The sequence below is a fragment of the Perca flavescens genome, chromosome 13, assembly GCF_004354835.1.
Source record: "Perca flavescens isolate YP-PL-M2 chromosome 13, PFLA_1.0, whole genome shotgun sequence".
Taxonomy (NCBI): Eukaryota; Metazoa; Chordata; class Actinopteri; order Perciformes; family Percidae; genus Perca; species Perca flavescens.
Window position 1 is genome coordinate 33,219,075 of NC_041343.1, and position 13,345 is coordinate 33,232,419.

At 35.5% G+C, this 13,345-nt stretch overlaps 1 protein-coding gene across 1 annotated transcript in view; it reads left to right on the forward strand.

Annotated features, from left to right (window-relative positions):
- Positions 1–2,604: 2,604 nt before the first annotated feature.
- Positions 2,605–13,345, forward strand: part of pcf11 (PCF11 cleavage and polyadenylation factor subunit) — a 42,417-nt gene continuing 31,676 nt past the window's right edge. The window contains 3 exon segments of the mRNA XM_028595093.1: positions 2,605–2,962; positions 11,372–11,497; positions 12,879–13,061. Of these exon segments, the coding sequence (XP_028450894.1) occupies positions 2,720–2,962; positions 11,372–11,497; positions 12,879–13,061 (552 nt within the window). The 5' untranslated portion in view covers positions 2,605–2,719.

Here is a 13,345-nt window from a genome sequence, read left to right on the forward strand (position 1 = left end):
ACAGACACACACATACATTCAGACACACACACATACATACAGACACACATACCTACACACTCACACACACACATTCACACATACACAAAACATCCACACACACACACACTTTCACTCTCACACACACAAATATACACACAGACACACACAAACACACACACATATACACACACACACAGACAAACACACAAACAAATGCACACACACACACACACAAACACACACACACACACACACACACAAATATACACACAGACATACACACACACACACAGACACACACACAAACAAACGCACACACACACATGCACACACACACAAAACATCCACACACACACATATACACACACAGACACACACATACATACAGACACACACACAAACACACGCACAAACACACAAACACACAGACACACACACACACACACATGCACACACACACACAAACACACACACACACACACAGACTTATATACACACACACACACACACACACACACACACACACACACACACACACACACAGAGACACACACACACAAACAAACATCCACACACACACACAAATATACACACACATACACACACACACACACACACACACACACACACACACACACACACACACACACACACACACACACACACACACACACACACACACACACACACACACACACACACACACACACAGACACACACACACACACACACACACACACACACACACACACACACACACACACACACACACACACACACACACACACACACACACACACACACACACACACACGCTGTAGGTGTGAAAGAGCCCTGAGTGATGTTAGTCCCCCAAAACCAGTGTCTCTACTTGAGCAACCTCGTGTTGTCTTCCCGACCTTTCGAGTCTAAACTGATAATGAACTTTTGCCAATGTTTTTCAAACTTCACACACATGTCTTTATCACTTTTCTCAATGCATTCTTAAATTCATGGTCATTAAACCTAATTTAAATGACATTATACTGAATTTTATTTTTTTTAAGATTATTTTTTGGGCTTTTCCACCTTTATTTTGACAGGACAGCTAGGTGAGAGAGGGAGGGGGGGAAGACATGCAGGAAATTTGTCTACATTTAGATAGACTATATAAACTACATTTAAACTATAGACTGTATAAACTACATTTAAACTATAGACTATATAAACTACATTTAGACTATAGACTATATAAACTACATTTAAACTATAGACTATATAAACTACATTTAAACTATAGACTATATAAAACATTTAAACATTTACATTTAAACTATAGACTATATAAACTACATTTAGACTATAGACTATATAAACTACATTTAAACTATAGACTATATAAACTACATTTAGACTATAGACTATATAAACTACATTTAAACTATAGACTATATAAACTACATTTAGACTATAGACTATATAAACTACATTTAGACTATAGACTATATAAACTACATTTAAACTTTAGACTATATAAACTACATTTAAACTACATTTAGACTATAGATATATAAACTACATTTAAACTATAGACTATATAAAACATTTAAACTATAGACTATATATATTACATTTAGACTATAGACTATATAAACTACATTTAGACTATAGACTATATAAACTACATTTAGACTATAGACTAGACTATAGACTATATAAACTACATTTAGACTATAGACTATATAAACTACATTTAGACTATATAAACTACATTTAGACTATAGACTATATAAACTACATTTAAACTTTAGACTATATAAACTACATTTAAACTATAGACTATATATATAAACTACATTTAGACTATAGACTATATAAACTACATTTAGACTATAGACTATATAAACTACATTTAGACTATAGACTATATAAACTACATTTAGACTATAGACTATATAAACTACATTTAGACCCCCAAAACTACAGCTTGAGCCACCATTCCTCAGCCTCGTGTTGCGTGTTGCTGACAAGTTGTGAAACTTTTCTGTCGTTATGTAAAAACAGAAACTCACACTGCTTCAATCTGATTGGCTCATTTGTGTGGCTGTTATTTTATCGATCCAATGAAAACCAAGAGCCCGGCCCCGGGGCTGTGCTTACGTCACGTCTGACATTATGATGCGTTCAAGTGCTCTTCGGATGGGAAGTCGTTCATTTCGAATCAAACTTCGGTGTGTTCATGAGCTTTAAAAGTTGTAATGTGGGGGGAAAAACATGGGTGTATATGTATATATACATATATATGCAGTTCTTGATACAAAAAAAAAAATATATATAAATATTTTTTTTATCAAGAACTGCATTAATATGACAACACTATATATAGATTGTGTGTGTGTGTGAGAATATAAAAAAAATTGTAATAGTATGTACTACATAGTGTTGATCTACATGTGTTCTTTAAATAACGTAGCCTACAAAAAAATAAATAAATCGTAGACTTTAGAAGTTGTTGTCCCGACTTTATTGGGGAATTCGCATACATTTTCCAATTTGGAAACCCATTTTTCCGATTATTTCGAATGCAGCATAAATATAACTCGTGTGACGTATAAGGTCTGTCAGTTACGGCCGCCATTTTCTTGTCGTCGGAAAAGCTGGCGGAGTGATAGACGACAAGGCAAAACGGCTGAAAAATACCTCGTAAAAGCGGCGTTATTTCCCCGAATCAGGGCAGAACAGTTAGCTTCATGAGTTCATGGACTGCCTGCTAATCAATGGTTATGGTATTCACAAGGCTGGTGTAGGTTTCGCCGGGTCAATGAGCTCAAAGATGGACGACAAAGCGGCGAGAGAAGATGCCTGCAGAGAGTATCAGTCCTCGCTGGAAGACCTGACATTCAACAGCAAGCCGCACATCAACATGCTGACCATTCTGGCCGAGGAAAACCTCAACTTCGCCAAGGATATCGTCGCAATTATTGAAGCGCAAATAAGCAAGGTTTTTATAAATATAGAATACTTTCAATTTCAGCTGCTTTGTGTCGATGTATGTACAAGATAGTAGGGCCTGTTAGCTTGTGTTAGCTACGAAGCTAAAACATGGCGGCTAGTGTCGCCGTCGTGTTAAACTAAAGCACGAGATGTCACCTAGTTACGTTAACATTCCGTTGTTGTTCTGGTTAGCGACGGTAGCATGGCAACGTGTCTGTATTATAAGTGAAAACGTTACTTTTTTATTTTAAATAAAAATAAATTTAGTTTGTTTGATAACGAGAAGAAATGATTTTTTAACGGTTATTTGTTTTTGGTCCAAACTCGCGAACTTATGCGACATTAACAATGTGTACAACTGAAGTTAAAATCCACCGTAAGATAGCATTAAATGACCGTTAGCTGTTTGAGTAACTGAAAAAAAAAAAAAAAAAACTTTATTTAATTTTTTTTTTGTGTGAACAAAATTCAACAATACATTCAAAACATTTAATCTCCTGAACCATGAATCATGTTTGTGTTATTTTACTCATTTATGTACCACTTAACCCCAGGTATGTAGGTTTATAATTTGTCATTGCATTTTTAATTCGCAATAAATAATAATTAAAAAAAGACGCTGTTTTTTTTTAGGCAAGGCAACTTTATTTATTGTACATTTCAGCGACAAAATGAACTCGTGTGTGACGCACTTTAACAAAAGTTACTGTACAGTGTACGAAATTAACAATTACTTAATTTAAATTAAAGACAGAAAAGTGGTTGTTTGTTCCAGATGTGATATAATAAGAATAAAGAAGATCGGAATTAAAACTTAACTGCTTCATAAACCAACAGAAGTATATTGAAATCAAGTATTTGTCTCAAATGTAAAATATTTTGTAAAAGTGTAAAAACTTCTTTGTAAAAAAAAAAAAAAAAAAAAAACCCAGTAAACTGATAAACGGTAGAAACTTTGGAAAAAAATGGAAAAAAAAAAAAAAAAAAAAAACGGTACAAACTTTGAAAAAACGGTAAAAATAAAATACTTTAAAATGCAATGGTAAAAACTTTGAGGGAGAACTTAGTCGCCAACAACCCAGCTACAGTTATTGCTTATTTGGACATAAAGTAACTTTATTTGGATCATTGTATCAAAAAACAGAAGTTACAAAAGATAGAAAAAGTGAGATTTAAAAAAAAAAAAGAGTTTAAACCCCAAAAAATAAGATATAAAAATCAAGAGCAAGCAAAGAGTTAAAGTATTTAACTTCAGTGTTTTTGTTATGCACAGATTTAGACTTTTTGAGGAAGTTTGTCATTTATTTGTTTAGTAACTTTATTTGTATATTTATCAACAACAGAAGAAATGGGAGATTTAAAAAACATCAACACAGAAGACTTTAAATTTAAGGTTAAGACCCGAAAAAAAAGTTGCATTAAAAGTATATTGCGATTATTTTTTTTTTACGAACTTATTTCGACTTTTAAAGGAAGGTTGTAAACAGGAAGAAAGACAACAGGAAAATAAGTTTAAACCCCTGGAAAAAAAGCTACAAAAATCAAGAGAAAGCAAAGTCTTTTAAAGTGTATTTTTGTGAGTTTTTTACGCACAGATTTTGGATGGTTTTTTTAATCAGATTTATTGGCCAAGTATACTTGTATACACAAGGAATCTGACTTGGGTAGGCGTTAACTCTCTATAAATACTAATACACATGAAGTAGTAGAGCTGGGCGATATGGAGAAAATCAAATATCCCGATATTTTTGACCAAATACCTCGATATCGAGGCGATCTTGTAGGGTTTGACAATTGTTGCTTTCAGAAAATATTTACACAATGAGATTTTTGATAAATAATCATCAGTTATGTTGCTATAACTATGTGGTTAAAGGCAAATAACAGAACAACTAGAACAGTCTGGTGTGTTCAGAAAAGTACATCACTTTACTGTAATGCTGCCTTTAAAACCAGGAAAGGACTTGTGTCATATCAGGATATTACGAGATCTAACATTTAAGACTATATCTAGCCTCATATGTCGTTATAATTTCGACATATTGCCCTGCCCTATGTAGTAGTAGTAGTAGTAGTAGTAAACATTCAGTAGACAAATAGTAATATAGACACATACTGTACAGTAGAGACAACAATATACATAAAGGCACATATCAACATAATATACATATCAGACCTAATATCAAGACAAGTACACATGGAGTGGGATGGAAAGTGCAAATAGTTATAGTGGAAAGTAGTGTGCAAGATGTATATTGGAATAAGTATGTCATATGTAGAGAAGTGGGTGAGTGGCCAAAGGTAATGAAGGCTGTCCAAAGTTCAGGAGCAACTACAGCAAGAATCAGCCTTTTTTTTTTTTTTTTTTGGGCCGAGTTAATAAACTCAAACATAGACTTTGACTCCTCGGCTTTAAAGCTGCTCGCAATGTTCTTCAACAGAAATAGAAATCCAGCGTGGGCTCTGAATCAGTCTAATTATATCTCGCGTATGTTTCTGAAGTACAACACGGCCTTATTTAAAACGACAAAATGTCCTAAATGTATGTATTACAACTGACAGTTAGAAACTCCAGAGCCATCCAGCGATGAGAAGTTGTAGTTTGACCCTAATGGACAACGTGAGTTTATTTAGCTGGAACAAACGTACTGTAACACAGTGGTTATCAAGCTTTTTTTCATTAATGTTCTCCCTTTTGAACAGTGTTTTTAAGCCATGTACCCCCTAAACCAGCGCAAATAAGTCTCTAGAAAGAGGAAGAATGGACCTTTCTCACAGCAGACATGTTGACTTGTCATAGTAGGAGAAGCACAGCCGACACTGATAACCTTAACGATGGCTCAGTTCCATCAAGTGTCCCAGTAAGATATATCAGTGAGTCAGCATGAACAATACCAGGACCTCTCCTAAGTGGAATGCAGCCATCATTAATGGTTTAATACCAGGACCTCTCCTAAGTGGAATGTAGCCATCAGTAATGGTTTAATACCAGGACCTCTCCTAAGTGGAATGCATCCATCAGTAATGGTTTAATACCAGGACCTCTCCTAAGTGGAATGCAGCCATCAGTAATGGTTTAATACCAGGACCTCTCCTAAGTGGAATGCAGCCATCAGTAATGGTTTAATACCAGGACCTCTCCTAAGTGGAATGCAGCCATCAGTAATGGTTTAATACCAGGACCTCTCCTAAGTGGAATGCAGCCATCAGTAATGGTTTAATACCAGGGTCTCTCCTAAGTGGAATGTAGCCATCAGTAATGGTTTAATACCAGGACCTCTCCTAAGTGGAATGTAGCCATCAGTAATGGTTTTGAATACACCTGTGTTTTTCCTACTATGACATGTCAACATGTCTGCTGTGAAAAAGGTCTATACAGCGATGTCAGCGATAGATTTACTGAACAGCCTTGGACCTGGAAAACATTGAGATTCTGATGGGAAAAAGGAGACTTAAACTTGGAAAAAGACGGTAGGAAGGAGGAAGGAAGGCAAGAATAGGTTGTAAACAGTAACAAATGCTTAGAAATAGAGACAAACTTCATAAAAGCAATACAAAATTTGAAATAAAACCCAGAAGGAAGGAAACATTAGGGTGACAATAAAGCAGAAAAAAAACTTTGAAGAAAAAAGACGGTAGAAAAAAAGTAAGGAAGAAAGGCAAGAATGGGTCAAAACAAATGACAAAACCTTCCAAAAAAAGGTGACATACTTCAGAAACAGACAAAAACTTTGAATAAAAAGCCAGTAGACGTAACTATAACCTGCAGTCCTCCAAAGGTCCCCTAGGGGGACACGTTGATATCTTTACTCCAACTAAACATTTATAAAAACATACTATTACAGAAGAAAAAAACCTAATTAAACACACTCTCTTAACGTCTGCTTATTGGTAATTCAGAGGTAATAGTTTGAAAGTGAATGTGTGATTTTTATATTTCTTACAAAGCTGCTTCACATAATTATTGACATCTGTCCTTAAAGAAGTTGGCTCGTTATCTTATCTATTGTCTGGCAAGCTACACAATCAAGGAGGCGATAAAGAGAAGATAAAACTTTATTGTCTGGTCACGCAGAAAATGTTCTTGCGTAGTCAGCTCTGCCAGTCAACAGATAAGTTTAAAAACCTCTCTATAGGGGGTTGCCAGGTCTTATGAAAGGTCTCAACGGCAGGGTTTACCCTCCACACCGTTTAGAGGTCTTATAATGTCGGAAAAAGTGATGAAGGCTTTGGGGGAAAAAACTAAAAGGCGACAAACGTTGAAGAAATTGCCCAAAAGAACCTTGAAAAAGTCAACAAAAATCTCCAACTATCTACGGAGGTCCCGGGATGTGTCTGCATGGATGAGAGTAGACAAACATTTTTTAAATAAAAATAACCTTAAAATAGGCAAAAAAAACACTGAAAAAGTGTCCAAAAAAGGCGACCAAAAACTCCTAAAAATTCCCCCTAAAAGCAACGAACTGCAAAAAAAAATTGCCCAAAACAAAAGGACAAAAGAGACAGATTTAAAAAGCGACAAAAACGTCAAGAAATTGCTCAAAAGAACTCTGAAAAAAGGGGAAAATTACCATCAGCTGTCCTATCGAAATGTTGAAGAAATTGCAGAAAAGAACCTTGAAAAAGATGACAAACTCCTAAAAATTACCCGAAAAATTGACCAAAAAAACCCCCCAAAAACATAAAAAGATACTGTCGGGGAAAAAAAGACAAACACTGAGGGGAAAAAAAGACTAAAAGGCTACAAAACGTCAAAGAAATCACCCAAAAGAACCCTGAAAGAATCAACTAAAATCTCCAACTATATACGGAGGTCCCGGGACATGCCTGCATGGATGAGAATAGACAAAAACTAAAATAGGCGACAAAAACATTGAACAAAGTGACCAAAAAAACCTTGACAAGGCGACAAATTGACACAAAAAGCAATAAACTGCAAAAACAATTGCCCCAAAGAAATAGACCAACATCAAAAGAGACAAAGACTTCGGGTAAAAAAAAAAAAAAAAAAAAACTAAAAGGTGACAAAAACGTCAAAGAAATTTGCTTTTAAAAAAAAAAAAACTTGAAAAAGGCGACAAACTCCTAAAAAATTACCTGGAAAATTGACCAAAAAAATTAAAAAGGCGACAAAAACATTTAAAAAAAGTGTCCAAAAACCCTTGAAGAAGGTGAGAAAAACATCAAAGAAAGTGCCCAAAAAACAAAGCAACAAAAAAAAAATCACCAACATCAAAAGAGACAAAGACTTTGGATCTGGAAAAATCTAAAAGGGGACAAAAACTTTGAAAAAGGCGACAAACTCCTAGAAATTACCTGGAAAAATGTCTGAAAACATCGTACCAGAGCTAACCGGCCACGAAGGAGAGTAGAGGAGAGCAGGTAGCATGTGATGGAAAAGCGCCATCTAAAGGGCTACAAAATGTCAAAGAAATTACCCAAAAAATGTTTTAAAAAGGCGACAAAACTGGGCACCTGGGTAGCTTAGTTGGTAGAACGTGGTCTACTCCTCGACGCAGCAGGCCGCAGGTTCAACTCCGACCTGCGGCCCTTTGCTGCATGTCATCCCCCCCCCCTCCCCTTTCATGTCTTCAGCTGTCCTATTGAAATATAGGCTGAAAATGCCCCAAAAAATTCTTTTTAAAATATTAAAAATGATAATAAAAGGTGACAAAAATGTTGAAGAAAAATTCAACAAATCTCCAACTATCTACGGAGGTCCCGGGACCTTTCTGCATTAATGAGAATAGGCAACAAAAACATTGAAAAGTGTCCAAAAAAAACCTTGAAAAAGATGACAAACTCCTAAAAATTCCCCCTAAAAGCAACAAACAGCAAAAAAACAAGGACAAAAGAGACAAAGATTTAAAAGGTGACAAAAATGTCAAGAAATTGCTCAAAAGAACTTTGAAAAAGGGGGAAATTTACCTCAAAAATTACCCCAAAATTTTGAAAAAGGCGACAAATGACAAAAGCAGCTGTCCGAAAAGGAGACAAAGACTATGGGAAAAGAGAACCTAAAAAGCTACAAAATGTCATAGAAATCGCCCAAAAGAACCTTGAAATAGTCAACAAAAATCTCCCAACTAACTACGGAGGTCCCGGGACATGCCTGCATGGATGAGAGTAGAGACAAAAATAAAGACAAAAGGCAACAAACGGCAAAAAAAAGAGACAAAGACTTAGAGGGGAAAAAACCTAAAAGGTGAAAAACTCATAAAAATTACCTGAAAAATGTCAAAACTCGTTGGATAAAAGCAGTAAACCTTTTGGGAGAAGCCCAGTTTTGATTATTCGGGTTGTCTCCCCCTCCCCTTTCATGTCTTCAGCTGTCCTATTGAAATATAGGCTGAAAAATGCCCCAAAAAATTCTTTTAAAATATTAAAAATAATTATAAAAGGCGACAAAAATGTTGAAGAAAAATTCAACAAATCAACTATCTACGGAGGTCCCGGGACATTTCTGCATTGATGAGAATAGGCAACAAAAACATTGAAAAGTGTCCAAAAAAAAAACCTTGAAAAAGATGACAAACTCCTAAAAAAAATTCCCCCTAAAAGCAACAAACAGTAAAAAAAAAAAAAAAGGACAAAAGAGACAAAGATTTAAAAGGTGACGACAACGTCAAGAAATTGCTCAAAAGAACTTTGAAAAAGGGGGAAATTTACCTCAAAAATTACCCCAAAAAAATTTGAAAAAGGCGACAAACGACAAAAGCAGCTGTCCGAAAAAGAGACAAAGACTATGGGAAAAGAAAACATAAAAAGCTACAAAATGTCATAGAAATCGCCCAAAAGAACCTTGAAATAGTCAACAAAAATCTCCAACTATCTACGGAGGTCCCGGGACATGCCTGCATGGATGAGAGTAGAGACAAAAATAAAGACAAAAGACAACAAATAGCAAAAAAAAATGTCAAGAGACAAAGACTTAGAGGAAAAAAACCCTAAAAGGTGAAAAACTCATAAAAATTACCTGAAAAATGTCAAAACTCGTTGGATAAAAGCAGTAAACCTTTTGGGAGAAGCCCAGTTTTGATTATTCGGGTTGTTCCCCCCCAGTAAATTGTTACCTATGGTTACGGTGGATTTTGACATTTGCAGCCTAGATTATTCCCAGTCAGACAGACAGACCACGGTGATGAGTTATTGTCGGTTCGAGACGTGGCCTCTTCTATGGAGGCTCGGCTGAGTCAGCAGTTTGGCTCGGGCTGTTTTTCACACGGTTTTTTACACTTCTACCGCCTGGCTGAAACGGAAGCTTTTCCCTTTTTATATATATATATATATATATATTTATAAATATATATCTCATCAGAAAAGTTTCTCTGCATTAAAAATCATCTAGTGAATCTTGGATATTTTTTTTACTCAAATGAAATGTCATTGAAATGGTTAAAATGTTATAATAAAAAATGTGAAATGTGCTTTTTGTCATTTTTTATTTCCCAGTGTAATAATTTATTGGTATGACTCTCTTAAAAAAAAAAAAAAAAAAAAAAAAAAAAAGGTTTTTACATTTCTACTGACAAAGGCCGAGTGACTCGGCTTTTTAAAAAGCGTAAACGTTACTCAGCTGGTGCTGCACAGTCTCCGTAACTAAACGGTAGACTTTCTGCTTAAAGTTGTAAACGCAGCTTCTTCTAGCTCAACAGAGCACCTTTCTGTTCCCCTAACTTGGTCTTCTTATGTTTTTCTAACACAAAAACTTGTAAAGGGGTAAAATCTTTTGAAAGAGTGTCAAACTCAACTGGGTGTGACGTTAAAAAGAGTTAAAAACCGCCGATATGTCGTCAGGGTAACGTACAAAGAGCGGTTTAAGGAATTAAACCCTCTTTGGAGGTACAAAGGTTCCCCGAGGACTGGACTGGACTCAGCTACCTTTTTTTTTTAATTTCTTTTTACCCATAATGCATCACGGACATGTTTTCTCTCCCCTGACTTTTGTCGAAGGATCTTAATCTTCCTCATACTGAACTGACGGAGTATCAACCTGGAAAATGACTATTTTTTTATTTTTATTTTTTGTGTGGATTGGTCACATTTGCAGTCGGACATTCAGTGCGATTTACAAAAGGAGTTTATTGGACTTATTTTTTCCAATGTTTTATTTTTTTTTTCTCTATTTTTTTGGGATGCCAGAATAAAGAGAAGTCTACGAACTGTGGACACATTTTTTTTATTTTATTTTTTTATTTTTTACTCCAACTCAAGATCCTACTTTCCCCCTCAACAAATGGCACCGACTTTGATTTTTAAAGAATACATACTGAGGCCAGCGGGTGGTGAGGGGGGATAAGTCAGCCCCTGTGATTACTCTGTCAGCTTGTAAATTTGAAGCCTTTTTGTTCTGAAATGTTGGTATATTTTAACCCCTGTTTGTTTTCTAAACTTGTCGAGTTCTCTATTACTCCAGGCCCCATCTGCCGAGAAGCTTCCAGTTTTGTACTTAGTGGATTCCATAGTGAAGAATGTTGGAGGAGAGTACCTTGCAGTGTTTGCTAAAAACCTAATCACTTCATTTATATGTGTCTTTGAAAAGGTAAAGTTCTCTTTGCTGCCGTTTTTAGCATTGTTTGTAATAAAAAATAATTAAGCACTTTGGTTAAAAAAACAAATCTTAGCAGCCCACTTCCTGTCTTTCGTTGCTTGCTTTTTATTTTTAACGTGTCATTTTTATTTTATTTTTTTTGCTCCTACTAGTGTACTTTGTGTGACCCTTGTGTTGTCTTGCTGTCGACCGTGCAACTTTATATGGTATTTTTAATTTTTTTAAGAAATTTGTCACTTTTCCCGGGCCTTTTTGTTTTTCTTCAGTTTTTTTGTCACTTTCTACGATGTTTTTGTAGATTGTTTTTTTTTCTTCGTTTTTTTTATTTTTTTTTTTACTATGTTTTTGTAGATTTTTCTGTTATTGATGTTTTCGTCAGTGTTTTTCGCTGTGTTTCTGATGTTTTTTCCGACATTTTTGACACTTTTTTTTTTTTCAAAGTTCTTTTTTTTTCTCTCAAATGCTATAAAATTTAATTAAAAACACCCAAATTTAATTAAAGTAGTGAACGGATAATTGCTCTAACTTGTGGAGAGCGCTGTAGGGAGCCATCCACGTTAATTATAATTTCTTTTGACAAAAAAAAAACAAATTTCTGAAACAGAAACTTGTTGAAAATGGGTCATATTGGACCTGAGGACACCAGCAGGGTTAAAAACCAACCTTAGCAGCCCACTTCACTTCCTGTTTGTCGTCTCTTGCTTTATATTTACCGTGTTTGGTCTCGTGAACTTAACGTTGCGTAGTCCTGCTGATTAAAGTAGGAGGGTGGGTTGTTAGGCTTTGCTTTTTAAACAGTAAATCATGTATCCCTTGTTTCTAGAAATTGCTGAAACTATGATTTATTTTTATTACAGACACATTTGCCATAGCGCTAACTCTTAACCCTTGTGTTGTCTTCCCCTCAACCGTGCAACTTTGTGTTTCTGGATCAAAATTTAGACATTTTGTAAGACCTTTTTCAACACTTCAAGTTACTTTTTTTTTTTTTTTTATAACACGTTTTTTCTCGCTTTTTCCAATGTTTTTTTCTCTCTGCCTTTTTCCCAATTTTCTGTCACTTTTTTTTATAAACCTGTTTTTGTCACCTTTTGTCTATTTTTTTTTTTTTTTTTTTTTTTCACTTTTTCTGCGTTTTTTAAAAAAAGTTTCTCTTGAGGTTGTTTTTCTGCATTTTTATAACTTTTTTTTTTTTTTTTTTTTTTCGTCTTTTTTTATTTGTCACTTTTTCCCCCACGTTCTTTCGTCGTAGTGCCGATATAGACGACAACACGAGGGTTAAGCAAGCTGTTGCTGTGATTGAAGTGTGTTTTTGTTTTTAGCTTTTCTTTGTGTTGGTAGCTGTGGACCAAGTCATGTCCTGTGTTTGTAGGTGGATGAAAACACTAGAAAGAGTCTGTTCAAGTTACGGTCGACGTGGGACGATGTGTTTCCTCTGAAGAAGCTGTACGCGCTGGACGCCCGGGTCAACTCGGTGGACCCGGCGTGGCCCATCAAGCCGCTGCCGCCCACAGTCAACGCCAGCATTCATGTCAACCCAAAGTTTTTAAAGCAGGTGTGTATGTGCTGCAAATAGACACACACATACAGACAGACACACAGAGACACACACACAGGGTTGGGTTTCATTTAGGTTTTTTTCTAGAGATGCACCGATTACAACTTTCTCGCCCGGTTCTGTGAGTCAGCCCAGCCGATACCAATTTTTAGCAGATTCCCATTTGATTTTTTTTCTAACCACTTCACAGCACACACACTTATTTTCTATCTTTTCTTTAATAGAACATGTTGTTGACCAGATAATGGATCACTATAAAATAGAACTATATTAAGACTCCT